General features: G+C 40.1%; 1 protein-coding gene across 3 annotated transcripts in view; it reads right to left on the bottom strand.

The window, feature by feature from the left end:
* The window catches only part of mvb12bb (multivesicular body subunit 12Bb), a 125,519-nt gene that overhangs the window by 101,188 nt on the left and 5,783 nt on the right, over nt 1-18,548 (bottom strand). For all 3 annotated transcript variants that reach the window (XM_061905030.1, XM_061905031.1, XM_061905029.1), the window contains exon 2: nt 14,323-14,427. In XM_061905030.1, the coding sequence (XP_061761014.1) occupies nt 14,323-14,418 (96 nt within the window). In that variant the 5' untranslated portion in view covers nt 14,419-14,427. The remainder of the gene's footprint in view (nt 1-14,322; nt 14,428-18,548) is intronic.

Here is an 18,548-nt window from a genome sequence, read left to right as displayed (position 1 = left end):
TATAGTATTGAATCAGACAACATTTAAAAGTGAATTACAGTGGATAGAAAGGGATTTAACAGCTATGCAAAAATGATGAGCAGCTTGTCCTTGTATAACAGGCTCACTCATGGTTATAGAAAATTGATGCATGCGGTAAGAGTAATAGATTGCATCATATTGACAGCATTTTGGGACCTCAAGTCAAGCTCAAGGTCCTGCATGACATTGTGTGTTGTGCAAAGTAAAATATAACCTGTAAACTCTTATATCGTTGAAGCAAATGTGCTTGGCTGAGGCGTCATGTGCCATTGGCTACAATGGGAGAATCACCTAAATAACTGCCAGGGTTATTTTCCAAAGGGATCCTTTACGAAGAAGAGTCAATCTAATGAGGTTCATTCAAATGAAGAAGTCATAGATCTCTGCACCCACCCACACACATTACCCCCCTTGACAATAATGATGAATGACCCTAGTGACTGGGTGTGGGGTTGGGGGGGGGGGGGGGGGACATGGCACAGGGAGATTCATGCAAAACCAGCCCAGACAGGATGCGATGCGAGAATGGGGGGGGGAGGCTGAGATAGTGAGGTGAGAAAGACAGAGCGAGCATCAGATGAGTAGCGAGGTCTGCTCCGGCTGGGGCGTCACCAGCAGCACTTCCACGAAAGGTCCCACAAGGAGCCTATACATCACAGACCCCTTCCTCTTTGTTACAAGACAAGCCGTCTCGGCCACTTTTTTCCAGGTCAGTAGTCAGCGCATCCTGTCAGCATAAACAAAGGTCTAGCTTGGTGAAACCCAAAGTCAAGTTGAGGAGTAACGAGGGCATTGCCCCCCCCCTACCTCCCCACCCAGGAGGCACCTCAGGCATCATCCTGCCACAGGTGGCGTGAGCACGGAAACAACGCAACTTGAATGTGAAACCCCATGTCTGCAGAAACGAGTGGCGTAGTTGTTCAACTTTTTCTTAGGCTTGTGCACATTCATAAGTACAAAGAACTAGTGTTGTCCCGATACCAATATTTTGGTACCAGTACCGGTACTAAAACGATTTTGATACGTTTCGATATTTTTCTAAATAAAGGGGACAACAAAAAATTGCATTGTTGGCTTTATTGTTGTGATCCGATTTCCCGGATCATTCCATATTTATGTTTTGTTGCATTATTGTATCACATTCTGTTGTTTGGACTTCCTTATTTCCTGTTTATTATGTCCCCATGGTAGCTTATCAGTTCACCTGCCCCTTGCCTTCTACGCACACCTGTTTCTCGTTATCACCTCCCTTATTTAAGCACGCCCCTTTTCGTCATTCATTGTCGGACTCTAGCTTGCTTTCACGCAACTGCTGATGACTTGTTTTTTCATGCTTTTTCTCGCTAGCTTCCACGCTAAGCTTTATTTTATTCCTAGCTTTCATGCTAGTTGCTTTGTTTATTGTATCACATTCTGTTGGTTGGACTTCATTATTTCCTGTTTATTATGTCCCCATGGTAGCTTATTAGTTCACCTGCCCCTTGTTTTTTACGCACACCTATTTCTCGTTATCACTTCCCTTATTTAAGCTCGCCCCTTTTCGTCATTCATTGTCGGACTCTAGCTTGCTTTCACGCAACTGCTGATGACTTGTTTTTTCATGCTTTTTCTTGCCAGCTTCCACGCTAAGCTTTATTTTATTCCTAGCTTTCATGCTAGTTGCTTTGTTTATTGTATCACATTCTGTTGTTTGGACTTCCTTATTTCCTGTTTATTATGTCACTATGGTAGCTTATTAGTTCACCTGCGCTTTGCTTTCTATGCACACCTGTTTTTCGTTATCACTTCCCTTATTTACGCTAGCCCCTTTTCGTCATTCATTGTTGGACTCTAGCTTGCTTTCACGCAACCGCTGATGACTTGTTTTTTCATGCTCTTTCTCGCTAGCTTCCACGCTAAGCTTTATTTTATTCTTAGCTTTCATGCTAGTTGTTTTGTTTTTCCCTTTTTGTGCCTTTGTGCCAGGTATAGTGTTTCTGTTCATATTCCTAGCCTCCATGCTTGGCCCATTTTTTTGCCTTTCTGTTAGCACCAGTGTTTTTTGTTCCTTAGCCTTTTATTCGTTAAATAAATACTTTATATTTTACCTTACGCTGTATTTTTGCCCGACGCATCCTCGGACGAACAAATCCGGCATCGTTATGCCGCACAGTCTTTACAGTAGAGTTCTACCATGAATGACGAAAAGGGGCGAGCTTAAATAAGGGAGGTGATAACGAGAAACAGGTAGGCGTAGAAAGGGAGGGGCAGGTGGACTAATAAGCTACCATGGTGACAAAATAAACAGGAAATAAGGAAGTCCAAACAACAGAATGTGAAACAATAATGGAACAAAAGATAAATATGGAATGATCCGGCTATCGGATCCCAACATTTATTTTAACAACAAATCTTAGGATTCATTAAACATATGTTTCTTATTGGAAGTTTGTCCTTAAATAAAAAAGTGAACATATTAGATAACTTGTCTTTTATTAGTAAGTCAACAAACAAAGGCTCCTAATTAGTCAAAACTAATGTAAAGTATCAAATAACTGAAGGGTAAGTGATTAATACATTTGAACAGAAGTTTAGATAGGACATGTTAAAAGAGAAAGTAAGCAGATATTAAAAAAAATAGATTAATAATTAATTTTGTACCACTTGTCCTTGATAATTTTGACAAAATAATAGAATGGAAAATGACACAATATGTTACTGCATATGTCAGCAGCTAAATTAGGAGCCTTTGTTTGCTTACTTACTACCAAAAGACAAGTTGTCTACTATGTTCACTATTTTATTTAACGACAAACTCGCAATAAGAAACATAGGTTTAATGTACTGTAAGATGTTTTGTTAAAATAAAGCCAAACATGTGGTATCATCCAAAACTAATGTACAGTATCAAATAACAGAAGAGTAAGTGATTAAAACATTTGAACGGTAGTGTAGATAGGACATGTTAAAAAAGAAAGTAAGCAGATATTAAAAAATAGATTAAAAATCAATTTTCTATCACTTGTCATTACTAATTTTGACAAAATAATAGAATGGAAAATGACACAATATGTTCTGTGACGATGGAGTTATAGTGATGCTGGTTTGTTCTCTCTGGATGCAGTCGGGCTCGGACACAGCGTGAAGGTAAGAAACACAAGATTTATTAACAAACATATCAGATCCTAACAAAGAAAAACTTGCTCTAGGCACAAAAGGCAAAACAAAACTACTAGCATGGGAGCTAGAGGAGCAAAGGCTTAGCGCGGAGGCTAGCAAGTACAAATATGGAATCAGAGTCATCACTGTTGTGCGAAACACAAACTAGGAACCGAGGTCGAATGAACGATGGAGGCAGGCTTAAATCATGACAGTAATTACAAAAACAGGTGTGCGTCCGGAAACAAGTGGCAGGTGAAACCAATAACTAACTATGGTGACAGAACAAACAATGAAGTGCAACCAGGAACTAAGTCAAAACATTAGCAGAAGAATATAATACAAAAAGACTCAAAACCTGAACATAATGTGATCCGGGCAGTGGATCATAACAATGTTTCTGCATATGTCAGCAGCTAAATTAGGAGCCTTTGTTTGCTTACTTTCTAATAAAAGACAAGTTGTCTACTATATTAACTATTTTATTTAAGGACAAACTTGCAATAAGAAACATTTGTTTAATGTACTGTAAGATTTTTATTTAAAATAAAGCACATTTTTTTGTGGTCCACTTTATTTAGAAAAGTACCAAAAAGTATCGAAATCATATTGGTACCGGTATTGGTACCAAATAATTGGTATCAGAACAACACTAATGCTTACTGTAAAAGACGTTTTTCTACCACTTGTCATTAATAATTTTGACTAATCAGTAGAATGGAAAATGACACATTATGTTACTGCATATGTCAGCAGCTAAATTAGGAGCATTTGTTTGCTTACTTACTACCAAAAGACAAGCTATGTTCACTATTTTATTTAAGAACAAACTCGCAATAAAAAACTAAGGTTTAATGTACTGTAAGATTTTTTGTTATCACCAGACCTGTGTAAGCGTCAATATATACCTTGATGGTGCAGAAAAAAAAGACCATATATTTTTTTAACGATTTCCGAACTCTAAATGGGTGAATTTTGGCGAATTAAACGCCTCTCTGTTTATCGCTCTTTTTGGGATGACGTCAGAATGTGATGTCTCCGAGGTAATACAGCTGCCATTTTCATTTTCAATACATTACAAACACTGGGTCTCAGCTCTGTTATTTTCAGTTTTTTCGACAATTTTTTTGATCTTTGCAGACATCATGCCTCGTCGGTGTGTTGTCGGAGGGTGTAACAACACTAACAGGGAGGGATTCAAGTTGCACCACTGGCCCGGAGATGCGAAAGTGTCTGCCGCCAGACCCCCATTGAATGTGCGGGAGTGTCTCCACATTTTACCGGCGATGACAGACATGGCACAGAGATGTATGGATAACCTGCAGATGCATTTGCAACGATAAAGTGAACGAAATCACAAAGGTGGGTTTTGTTGATGTTGACTTATGTGCTAATCAGACATATTTGGTTGCGGCGTGACTGCCAGCTAATCGATGCTAACATGCTATTTAGGCTAGCTGTGTGTACATTTGTAGTTATAAATGCTATGCTAATCGACGCTAACATGCAATTTACCGGCGGTGCTAAAGCAGACATGGCACAGAAATGTATGGATAACCTGCAGATGCATTTGCAAACGATAAAGTCAACAAAGGTGAGTTTTGTTGATGTTGACTGCCAGCTAATCGATGCTAACATGCGACGCTAATCGATGCTAACATGCTATTTACCGGCGGTGCTAAAGCAGACATGGCACAGAGATGTATGGATAACCTGCAGATGCATTTGCAACGATATTACGTTTCCTTCCACCCATATTTAATGCAAAAAAACACTTACCAATCGAAGGATATAAGTTGCTCCAGTGTCACAAGATGCGAAAGTCCTGATCGTTTGGTCCGCACATTTTACCGGCGATGCTAACGCAACTATTTGGCCATGCTATGGCTATGAATAGCGTCAATAGCTATTCGCTCAATAGTTTCAGTTTCTTCTTCAATACTTTCATACTCCAACCATCCGTTTCAATACATGCATAATCTGTTGAATCGCTTAAACCGCTGAAATCCGAGTCTGAATCCGAGCTAATGTCGCTATATCTTGCTGTGCTATTCGCCATTGTTTGTTTACATTGGCAGCAGTGTGTGACGTCACAGGAAAATGGATAGTCGCATCGCAAATAGCGAAAATCAAGCACTTTAAAGCTTTTTTTAGGGATATTCCGGGACCGGTAAAATTTTGAAAAAAACTTAAAAAAATAAAACAAGCCACTGGGAACTGATTTTTATTTTTTTAACCCTTTTGAAATTGTGATAATGTTCCCCTTTAAAATAAAGCCAATTTTTTTGTGGTCCCCTTTATTTAGAAATGTACCAAAAAGTATCGAAATTATATTGGTACCGGTACTGGTACCAAATAATTGGTATCGGGACAACTGTAAAAGACATTCTCCGAAATATACAAAGTCAAGTCCCCCTGTCCTAAGCTCTCTGGAAATGTGACCCCAGAAACAATATAGTTGAATGCCCCCGATCTAAGGAGACATCTTTGTAGACACAACTATAGATTAAAAAAAAGAGTACAAAAGCATACTTCAAGATTATTGAGAGAGGGAACCCACTCAAGGACTTGTTTGATTGACAATGTGTACATATTGGTACACTCTGTGTGTGAAATGCTTGACCTGAAGATAAATAAGAAAGTAAAGTTTTATTTGGACAATATTAAAATATGCCTGTCTGTCTAGTACCCGTATCTCGGAATAAATACATTTTAATAGTGTGTTTATTAGAGTAACAAGTCAAGTCGGCCTCCTCGTGAGAATTTGAAAGGCCCGTTTGCAACCCTTGCACGGAGTCAAGAGTGTGCACGGGTGTGTGTGCATGGTGTTTGATGTCGGGTGGCTTCTGGTACTTGAGCAAAGCTGCTGATCCCAGTGGAGCGGTGTTTGATCTGGGCTTGTGCTCTCTTGTGTTGGAATGATACGCTCAAGTTCAGAGATGAGAACACACAGCATCAGAGAGCAAAAGGGATAATCAGCCCTTTGATTTGCTGTATATATATATATGTATATATATATATATATATATATATATATATATATATATATATATATATATATATATATATATATATATATATATATATATATATATATATATATATATATATATATGTATATATATATAAAAAGAGTATGGAAATAGTAGTGAATACCAAAGCCGGTTTTTAAAAGAAGCTTTGCATGGACGATCCCAATATATTCATCAATTCATTTGATTTTTTTTTCGTAAGCCTTGCCAGGACAAGGATCAGTACGGTGTAATTGGCTTGGACTTGTATTTTAGTAGCCTGTATCCACTAGTTCAGTTTTTGTACATTTTTATGCCTACAGATGAAATACCACATTGGGATATTAAAATTATTCTAAACTCATGAAGATAGGAAAACTTTACAGAACAAGAAAACATCATTTAATTTGATCCAGTGTTCATGTATAGATCTAATTTATGATTTGTATTACCTTACAGAATTTGACTATATTTCTTTGCATGACCATGGTAACCAATAATCAGTTACTCGATTACTATACCCATCCATCCATTTTCTACCGCTTATTCCCTTTGGGGTGGCGGGGGGCGCTGGTGCCTATCTCTACTATATGAATCTTTAAACTGTTTTTAATAACTTCAATTAACTCTCAATAATAGAAGAAACTAAAAAAAGTTTGTTCTCATATACCCTATTTCCTTGAAATGCCGCAGGGCATATAGTATGCGCCTGCCTTGAATTACTGCCGGGTCAAACTCGCTTCGCAAAATAATTAGCGCATGCCTAGTATTACCGCCTGGTCAAACTCGTGACGTCACGAGTGACACTTCCCCTGTCATCATTTTCAAAATGGAGGAGGCTGATTTTGAAATCGCATAAAGGGAAGAAGATTAAGAGCTATTCAGTAGGATTTAAGGTCCAAGCTTACATCACACTCAAATTTTTACTGTATGCCTTTGGTAAGTGCCAGAGTGAGAAGAGGTTTTAAAATAATTAGCGCATGCTTACTTTTACCGCATGCCTTTGGTAAGCGCAGGAGTGAGAAGAGGTTTTAAATGAATTAGCGCCCCGGCGGCAATCAAAGGAAATACGGTTTTAGGCATTTCGGACAAGGAAAGTTACATAATCACAATTGTATCGGCCTTATCTAGCTTTCCAGGTTCTAAACTAAAGGCCGTGGGCTGAGCCAGGACACTTTCATACGGATTTTCGACTACAACTTACAAAAAACAACCTTATTTGCAAAAAAACAAAAAAGTTGTCTTTCCATCCATCCATCCATTTAGGAAATGGATGGATGGATGGAAAGCTATAAAACAAAGTTAATCCCAAGTGTTGCATAAGCAATGGTCAAAAAATGTTTTCTCAACCCGACATTTGCCCAATCCGTTTCACCTTTGTCCCCCTATATGTTTTCAGTAAATCAACATTAAAAACACAATATACACTTACAATTAGTGCACCGACCACAAAAAGCTCCCTTTTTCATGACAAAAATGTCCCTTTTTCATGACAAAGAAAAAAAAAAAATCTCACTAAGCAGATTTTATGTTAGAGTGTTTTACTTGTTTTAAGTGTTTTGGTCCTAAATTATCTCAGTAAGATATTACAGCTTGTTGCTGAGATTTGATGACCTATATTGAGTAAAACATGCTTGAAACTAGAATATCAACTGATGCAAAGCTGTGTCATCAGCACTCAAAAGTATTAAAGTAGTAATTTCTTACTTAAAGCATGAAAAAGTCATGATGCCGAGCACATATCATTATGTCAAGATAATGGTACTAGCATTTACTTAATCTAAGAATAATTTTCTAAATATTGAGCAAAAAGGACTCTTTCTTTCTATCAATAAAAGTGCACTTATTATCCATCCATCCATTTTCTACCGCTTATTCCCTTCCGGGGTCACGGGGGGCGCTGGCGCCTGTCTCAGCTACAATCGGGCGGAAGGCGGGGTACACCCTGGACAAGTCGCCACCTCATCGCATGTGAGTGTGCACTTATTAGTGAGAATATATTTATTTTAAGGTATTTTTGGGTTCATTGAGGTTAGCTAATTTTACTTGTTTTGGAAAGTCTTGACTAGCCAAATTTTCTTGTTCTATCGGCAGATAATTTTGCTTAGTTCAAATAAAATACCCATATTTTTTTTCTTGTTTTTGAACACTGACTTTTTGCAGTGTGACAGTTTGATATTACCTGCCACTGTAGCCCCCACTCCCTCCCCTTTGTTGCAAGTCTCGAGTTGTATGTTGTAATATGTATACCGTATTTCCTTGAATTGCCGCAGGGTATATAGTATGCGCCTGCCTTGAATTATTTCCGGGTCAAACTCGCTTCGCAAAATAATTAACGCATGCTTAGTATTACCGCCTGGTCAAACTCGTGACGTCACGAGTGACACTTCCCCCGTCATCATTTTCAAAATGGAGGAGGCTGATTTCAATACCGGTAATTTGAAATCGCATAAAGGGAAGAAGATTAAGAGCTATTCAGTAAGATTTAAGGTCCAAGCTTACATCACACTCAATATTTTACTGCATGCCTTTGGTAAGTGCTGGAGTGAGAAGAGGTTTTACAATAATTAGCGCATGCTTACTTTTACTGCATGCCTTTGGTAAGCGCAGGAGTGAGAATAGATTTTAAATTAATTTGCACCCCTATTTTTTTTTTCTTTTTTCTTGTTTTTGAACACTGACTTTTTGCAGTGTGACAGTTTGATACTACCTGCCACCGTAGCCCCCACTCCCTCCCCTCGGTTGCAAGTCTCGAGTTGTATGTTGTAAAATGTGTATGTACTTTGCTACGGAGTTTTTTTTTTCCCACTCCAGACTGGGGCGCCTTATTGCAGTGAAACTTGCCAAGGGATATGTAATCAAATATGTATGTTTTTATTTTTGATCCAGCAGATTTGGTCACATTTTCAGTAGACCCATAATAAATTCATAGAAGAACCAAACTTTATGAATGTTTTTTGTGACAAACAAGAATGTGATCCAATCACTCTATCACAAAAAAAAAAGAGTCGTAGAAATTATTGGAAACTCAAGACAGCCATGACATTATGTTCTTTACAAGTTTATGTACACTTTTGATCCCGACTGTAGGTAAATTTAGTCAATTTGTCTTCAGCTTGATTTGCAGTCAATCATTTATTTTAAAGGGGAACATTATCACCAGACCTATGCAAGTGTCAATATATACCTTGATGGTGCAGAAAAAAGACCATATATTTTTTTAACCAATTTCCAAACTCTAAATGGGTGAATTTTGGCGAATTAAACGCCTTTCTGTTTATCGCGCTGGAGGCGATGACGTCAGAATGTTCATTTTCTACACATTACAAACACCGGGTCTCAACTCTGTTATTTTCCGTTTTTTTGACTATTTTTTGGAACCTTGGAGACATCATGCCTCGTCGGTGTGTTGTCGGCGGGTGTAACAACACTAACAGGGAGGGATTCAAGTTGCACCACTGGCCCGAAGATGCGAAAGTGGCAAGAAATCTGCCGCCAGACCCCCATTGAATGTGCCAGAGTGTCTCCACATTTTACCGGCGGTGCTAAAGCAGACATGGCACAGAGATATATGGATAACCTGCAAATGCATTTGCAACGATAGTCAACAAAATCACAAAGGTGAGTTTTGTTGATGTTGACTGCCAGCTAATCAATGCTAACATGCTACGCTAATCGATGCTAACATGCTATTTACCGGCGGTGCTAAAGCAGACATGATACAGAGATGTATGGATAACCAGTGGATGCATTTGCAACTATATTACGTTTCCTTCCACCCACATTTAATGCGAAAAAAGAAACACTTACCAATCGACGGATTTAAGTTGCTCCAGTGTCAAAAGATGCGAATGTCCTGATCGTTTGGTCCGCACATTTTACCGGCGATGCTAACGCTGCTATTCGGCCATGCTATGGCTATGAATAGCGTCAATAGCTATTCGCTCAATAGCTTCAGTTTCTTCTTCAATACTTTCATACTCCAACCATCCGTTTCAATACATGCGTAATCTGTTGAATCGCTTAAGTCGCTGAAATCCGAGTTTGAATCCGAGCTAATGTCACGATATCTTGCTGTGGTATTCCCATTGTTTGTTTACATTGGCAGCACTGTGTGACGTCACAGGGAAATGGATAGTGGTTTCGAAGATAGCGAAAATAAGGCACTTTAAAGCTTTATTTAGGGATATTCCAAGACCGGTAAAATTTTGAAAAAAAAACTTCAAAAAATACAACAAGCCACTGGGAACTGATTTTTATTGTTTTTAACCCTTTTGAAATTGTGATAATGTTCCCCTTTAAAAGCCATGTGTTGTATTTGCATAGCAGCTCTAATGTGCTGGCACAGTCGAGCAGAAGAGGGGGGGAAATGCGATGATTGTATTTGGTTTGGTTTGTCAATACAATGTGCACACGCTTTTCCTGCCAGTGGCTCCCTTCAGATGCCAACCCAACATCAACTGCCAAAGAGTAGAACAAGAGGGATGGAACGGCAAGAGACAACAATTGGGTGAGGAGGGGGGCACAGTGTGCATGGTAAAATGAACAAGTAGGAAACAAAGATCTATTATCTCCCTTTTATTCTGCAACTCATATTGTTTCCCACATAAAAAAAAAAGCTCAGAGCACTGGGATACTACTAATTTAATTTGTATTCATTTTTATTATTATTATTATTTTTTTAATTATGAACATGCTCACAAAGAAATGACTGTAGTGGGCATTAAGAAAACACAGATAAACCTTTGCCTTTGGCGCAAACAACAATATCAGGAAGCGGATCCTCTAAGTCATCAAAGTAAACGTCATGAATAAGTCATTCCACAGCTCTGTCAAAAGAAAAAAAAAATGCCCTTGGGTGACTGCCGCCATCATGGATGGCTGGTATAATGTGTGCCACTAACATGCAAGTCGGAGTAAATCTATGCTGGGTTGCAACCACATGGCCGAGAGGCACTTCCAGGTTTCAGATGGTGGTCAGGGTCCCGTAAGACTACAGTTTATATACCTACCGCAGTGGCGTATTTTGTAAAGGTGCAGAGCAGGGGTATCAAACGTACGGCCAGAGGGCAGGTTTCATCCGAGTTTTGTTAAGTATATAAATTTACCTGAAATTTTTAAACTGCTGTTCTAAATGTGTCCACTGAATGGTGCAATTGCAATTATTTGTATCTTTGTAGATCAGGGGTCGGCAACCTTTATTGAATTGAATTGAATTATATTTATATAGCGCTTTTCTCAAGTGACTCAAAGCGCTTTACATAGTGACACCCAATATCTAAGTTACATTTAAACCAGCGTGGGTGGCACTGGGAGCAGGTGGGTAAAGTGTCTTGCCCAAGGACACAACGGCAGTAACTAGGATGGCACAAGTGGGAAGCAAACCTGCAACCCCCAAGTTGCTGGCACGGCCACTCTACCAACCGAGCTATGCTGCCCCTTTACCACTCAAAGAGCCATTTTGACCCGTTTCACAAAATAAAGAAGTTTGGTTTAGTTTATTAAGGATCCCCATTAGTGTACACCGCAGTGGAGACTATTCTTCCTGGGGTCCAGGCAAAAAATATCACACGACCACAAAACAAAAGATTAAAATGCAGTACAACATGATCCAATAATAAAAAAAATTGCAACAACAAAGAACCAAAAAATAGTAATAACTTTTGTTACATAATAATTTTCATACCAAAGCTAAATATAGCAATATACAAATAGATATACTGTATAAGTTTTTGCAAAAATAAAACAAAGAACCAATGGCCTAAAATATACACATTAGTGCAGGGGTAAGGAACCTATGGCTCTAGAGCCAGATGTGGCTCTTTTGATGACTACATATGGCTCTCAGATAATTATATTTATATAGCGCTTTTCTCTAGTGACTCAAAGCGCTTTACAAAGTGACACCCAATATCTAAGTTACATTTAAACCAGTGTGGGTGGCACTGGGGGCAGGTGTGTAAAGTGTCTTGCCCAAGGACACAACGGCAGTGACTAGGATGGCGGGTGTTACCATTTAGTGGTCAATTGTACGGAATATGTACTGAACTGTGCAATCTACTAATAAAAGTATCAATCAATCAATCAATCAAAGCCCTAAATTACAAGTGTCTCAAAGGGCTGCACAAGCCACAACGACATCCGCGGTTCAGCGCCCACATAAGGGCAAGGAAAAACTCACAACCCAGAGGGACATCGATGAGAATGACTATGAGAAACCTTGGAGAGGACCGCAAATGTGGGTAACATCATAGGGGAAATAAACCACATGATGTTAGTACATCAATCGAGGAAAATGATCAAAGTACATAAATAACATATTGTAATTTAATGTTGATATAATTTGTTCATACTGATGGACTGAAAGTTAACACTAATGAGTTGAATGATGAATATTATCGTATAATGTATTTAAAAAATATAAATAACGACAAATAAAGTATACATACTAATAACTGCAACAGGTAATTGTAAAAAAACGACAACACTATGATTTGTACAACATAACATGTTTAAGAGTGTCTGTGTTAGTATAATTAACTTAGCAATATTTTTGTATTATTTCAGTTTCACAAATTCTTCAGTAAATTCACCAAAAACGTCACTGTAAAGTTATTGAGTCTTTTTAGCTGATTGGACAGTTAGCTTCCGCAGCTAGGGGGTCCATGAGGATCAGGGGCGCTCCTAGGGATTTTGGGCCCCATGAAAATAATCTTTACAGGGCCCCCAACACACAATTTCATATAATTTCATCATCATTAGGGGCCCCTCTGGGCCCCTTCCATCATGGGCCCTTACAATCCGTCTCCTTTACCCCCCCCTTTGCGGCGCCCCTGATGAGGTTAACTTATTTTTGTTAGATCAGTCGTTTTACCGCTGCGTGACAGGCCCCATTTGGAAACAATTAAGGTATGTAAAGAAACATTTACAAAATGTTTCCGTGTAAATAACTCATTTCACAACCTATATATATGCGGCGTATACTCCGGTTCCTAAATTTAGTAGGTGCGGAAAATATAGTTGGTAAAATACAATACCGTATTTCCTTGACTTGCCGCCGGGGCGCTAATTAATTTAAAACCTCTTCTCACTCTGGCGCTTACCAAAGGCATGCGGTAAATTTAGGCCTGCGCTTAAACATTTGAGTGTGATGTAAGGATACCATCATGAAAAGCACATTTAATAAAAAACATTTTATTATGGTCTTACCTTCACTTATAAATGAAGTCCATGCGCAGATCCTTCTGATCAAAAGCATCGATAACTTGTTTATAGAAGACTTCCTAAATCTTTCTTCAGTTTTAAAAGTCTCTCTGTCTCGATGGAGATCTTCATTTATTACCTCCTGCTTCGATTGAAAGTCCAGTTTAGAAAACGGTTTTATTTTAGAAATGTAATCCTCCATGTTAAAAGTGCAAGCGAGGGGAAAAAATAAACGAGTAGCCGAGTAGTCGCAAGGATCACTAGCGCCCTCTACCACCAGGAGGCGGGAGTCATTTAATGAATCATATTTGACACACGCAGCTACGGTATATTAATAAAAAATAGCTGCTTACTGTTATTTTTAGCATATTCAATAGCTTGGACCTTAAATCCTACTGAATAGCTCTTAATCTTCTTCCCTTTATGCGATTTCAAATTATTGAAATCAGCCTCCTCCATTTTGAAAATGATGACAGGTGAAGTGTCACTCGTGACGTGACGAGTTTGACCCGGTGGAAATTCTAGGCATATGCTAATTATTTTGCGAAACAAGTTTGAACCGGCGGAAATTCTAGACATGCGCTAATAAAAATAATATTTAGCGAAACGAGTTTGACCCAGCGGAAATTCTAGACATGCGCTAATAAAAATAATATTTTGCGAAACGAGTTTGACCGGCGTTAATCCTGAGCCGGCGGTAATACTAAGCATGCGCTAATCATTTTGCGAAATTAGTTTGACACGGTGGTAATTCTAGGCAGGCGCATACTATATACCCGGCGGCAATTCAAGGAAATACGGTTTTAGGAATTCATGAAATATTTGAAACTTCTGTAAAGTGTACCTGGGGCTTTTGCTGCATAAGAATTGTAGTCAATGTAGAGTATAAACAGCATATGTGTAGTAGTACAAGATATGTTTAGAGCTACGGCACACAATGAATACTCACAACATAATAGTCATCCAAAGCCTTGTTGAGTGACGAGACAACTCCAACTGCAGTGATGGGTTCTGTAGGCAAATCATTCACACTCACCCTAGGCATGATAATATTCTGGAAAAACAAAACAAAACATGGGAAATGACACTTTTCTTCTCCCAAAACTGAACGTAGGATTTATTGAAATATTATCATAATTTATGCATTGAAATACGTATGTAATAGACAACAACAACAACAACAAATTGAACACAAAAAGGGAAGACTGTGACTGAAATTGAGGCTTGGACAAAGCTCTTTGTGGCCACAGTATTGACTTCTCAATGAGGCCAAATAAAAAGTATCCGTCTAACTAAGATTCAAATGACAACTTAGACCCAAAAAGCATTTGGAGACCACGCAATTACTACTAAGCCACAAATTAGAATAAGCAATCACATATTTGCAAGGAAGTCCCAATCAATTGCTATCTATTTCTGTCTAAGGGAATTTTGGCCTAATGGGTATGCAGGCCTTTTACAGCCTAAGTGGCTTTCCGAAGGTTTCTGATGCAACTTTATTCAATTAGGTTTAAAGCATTGTTGTACTAACTGACAAAGTTAGTGCATTCAATCTTGATGTTTACGGAATCTATCCCAATTAAGTTGATCAAATTAAATGATTCACTCCAGAAAAAAAGCTGTCCCCCAACAAATGTTAGATCGCTTTAATGCAAATGAAACAGGATGGCGAATCGGCTAATTGAAAGACAGATTTCTGTGTATCATGGATTCCTTCAAAATTAACTTTTGTTTGTCCACCGCGGTTAAGACTCAAAACCCTGACAAGTAATTATTACTCGGAATACTAACATGCATCTTAGACACCAGACAAATTATGGTAGTGCTGCATTTAATTATCTTGTGATGCTGAGTAGTATTTTAGTACAAGTTGGGATGGACATAATACGCAAGCAATTGTTTGATGAGTAGTCTGACAACTGTTTAGAATTGATTAATAATTAATTTGTGTTTTTTATTTAGTTATTTTAGGGACAAATGGACCACAAACTTGTTTACAAGGAGCAGTGGCACTGTCAATTCAAATCCATCCATCATCTTCCGCTTATCCGAGGTCGGGTCGCGGGGGCAACAGCCTAAGCAGTGAAACCCAGACTTCCCTCTCCCCAGCCACTTCGTCTAGCTCTTCCCGGGGGATCCCGAGGCGTTCCCAGGCCAGCCGGGAGACTTAGTCTTCCCAACGTGTCCTGGGTCTTCCCCGTGGCCTCCTACCGGTTGGACGTGTCCTAAACACCTCCCTAGGGAGGCGTTTGGGTGGCATCCTGACCAGATGCCCGAACCACCTCATCTGGCTCCTCTCGATGTGAAGGAGCAGCGGCTTTACTTTGAGTTCCTCCCGGATGGCAGAGCTTCTCACCCTATCTCTAAGGGAGAGCCCCGCCACACGGCGGAGGAAACTCATTTCGGCCGCTTGTACCCGTGATCTTATCCTTTCGGTCATGACCCAAAGCTCATGACCATAGGTGAGGATGGGAACGTAGATCGACCGGTAAATTGAGAGCTTTGCCTTCCGGCTCAGCTCCTTCTTCACCACAACGGATCGGTACAACGTCCGCATTACTGAAGACGCCGCACCGATCCGCCTGTCGATCTCACGATCCACTCTTCCCTCACTCGTGAACAAGACTCCTAGGTACTTGAACTCCTCCACTTGGGGCAGGGTCTCCTCCCCAACCCAGAGATGGCACTCCACCCTTTTCCGGGCGAGAACCATGGACTCGGACTTGGAGGTGCTGATTCTCATTCCGGTCGCTTCACACTCGGCTGCGAACCGATCCAGTGAGAGCTGAAGATCCCGGTCAGATGAAGCCATCAGGACCACATCATCTGCAAAAAGCAGAGACCTAATCCTGCGGTTACCAAACCGGAACCCCTCAACGCCTTGACTGCGCCTAGAAATTCTGTCCATAAAAGTTATGAACAGAATCGGTGACAAAGGACAGCCTTGGCGGAGTCCAACCCTCACTGGAAATGTGTTCGACTTACTGCCGGCAATGCGGACCAAGCTCTGGCACTGATCGTACAGGGAACGGACCGCCACAATAAGACAGTCCGATACCCCATACTCTCTGAGCACTCCCCACAGGACTTCCCGAGGGACACGGTCGAATGCCTTCTCCAAGTCCACAAAGCACATGTAGACTGGTTGGGCAAACTCCCATGCACCCTCAAGAACCCTGCCGAGAGTATAGAATTGATTAACGTGGACCCCGACTTAAACAAGTTGAAAAACTTATTCGGGTGATACCATTTAGTGGTCAATTGTACGGAATATGTACTGTACTGTGCAATCTACTAATAAAAGTATCAATCAATCATTCAAAGCTGGTCCACAGTTCCACGACCAGGACGAAAACCACACTGTTCCTCCTGAATCCGAGGTTCGACTATCCGACGTAGCCTCCTCTCCAGTACACCTGAATAAACCTTATTATTCACAGCCTTTGCTTGATACTTTGTCGATCCACCTTTGTCAGTAATTACAGTATCTTTGAGTACAATGCCACAAGCTTGGCGAACTTATCTTTGTGCGGGTTCCCCCAATTCCACTTTGCCCATCGCACTATGCAGCACCACCTTTGAAACTCCACCAGGTTGGATGGGAAGCATTGGTTTCCATCCATTACTGCATTCACCAAAGTCAAATAACTGAGTTTTGAAAAGCCCTCGTTATGGTTTTCACTTGGGAGGCAACGATGTAATAGCTCTTGTTCATTTAGCAATAGCGGCGCCGATGTTAGAGTAATAAAAGTTTATAGCCAAATATACTAGCCACATATAATCTAAAAAAAATCCATGAGAAAGATGGAAAGGATCCATACACTTTGAAGAGTAAGATTTCCACAATATTTAAAACATTCAATGATATTTTTTTGGATGGCTTCACAAATTAAGCATGAAGCCATGAAATATAATATTGGACATGTATAGGTAAGTACCGTATTTAATGGACATTCCCACATACCAGACAATATTTATTTCTTAATGTTTTCAATCAATTTGCATTAAACATTTGTATTATATAAAATCATCTTCTATGATTCCACACGGTTCTGCCAGTCGTTCAGATTCCACTTGACAGACTCCGATGACAATGAGAAATTATCCAGTACCTTGGGAGACTGGACAATATCCCCATAAGGGACCTGGTTTTAGTACTGGGTGACATCAACATATAGATTAGCAGTGGCAACACCGACTATAGCTTGGTGGTCAGCGCTCATGGGTATGAGGAGTGACAATGCAGATCGCCTCATGGAAGTGTGCCTGTCGCACGGACTGCACATATGCAGAACACACTTTTGATAAGATTCTGGACAAATGATCCTATTATCTGGATTAGGTTTTTTTTGAGCCGTCATTATGATATGCTTTCACATTCAGTTCAGGTGCCGCTTGTACATACGGATAGATGATAATCAGCTTGGATTAATTACAAAGAAAGCAACACAACAAAAAAGTTTGTAAACCATATGTCTTCCTAGTCCACAAAGTCACCAGGTAAGTAAGAGTTAGTGTCAGTTTGATGCGAATACCATTTAACATTCAACCACTGCTAAAGCGCTTCATATATATATATATATATATATATATATATATATATATATATAAATATATATATTAGGGGTGTGGGAAGAAATCGATTCGAATACGAATCAAATCGTTTACGTTGTGCGAAATTAGAATCCATTCTCATTTTTTAAAAATCCATCCATCCATCCATCATCTTCCGCTTATCCGAGGTCGGGTCGCGGGGGCAGCAGCCTAAGCAGGGAAGCCCAGACTTCCCTATCTCCAGCCACTTCGTCTAGCTCTTCCCGGGGGATCCCGAGGCGTTCCCAGGCCAGCCGGGAGACATAGTCTTTCCAACGTGTCCTGGGTCTTCCCCGTGGCCTCCTACCAGCTGGACGTGCCCTAAACACCTCCCTAGGGAGGCGTTCGGGTGGCATCCTGACCAGATGCCCGAACCACCTCATCTGGCTCCTCTCGATGTGGAGGAGCAGCGGCTTTACGTTGAGCTCCTCCCGGATGGCAGAGCTTCTCACCCTATCTCTAAGGGAGAGCCCCGCCACCCGGCGGAGGAAACTCATTTCGGCCGCTTGTACCCGTGATCTTATCCTTTCGGTCATGACCCAAAGCTCATGACCATAGGTGAGGATGGGAACGTAGATCGAC

Source organism: Nerophis ophidion, linkage group LG07 (assembly GCF_033978795.1).
Source record: "Nerophis ophidion isolate RoL-2023_Sa linkage group LG07, RoL_Noph_v1.0, whole genome shotgun sequence".
NCBI classification, from domain to species: Eukaryota; Metazoa; Chordata; class Actinopteri; order Syngnathiformes; family Syngnathidae; genus Nerophis; species Nerophis ophidion.
The sequence above is the reverse complement of the archived record's forward strand: the minus strand, read 5'-3'. Positions and strand labels throughout refer to the sequence as shown.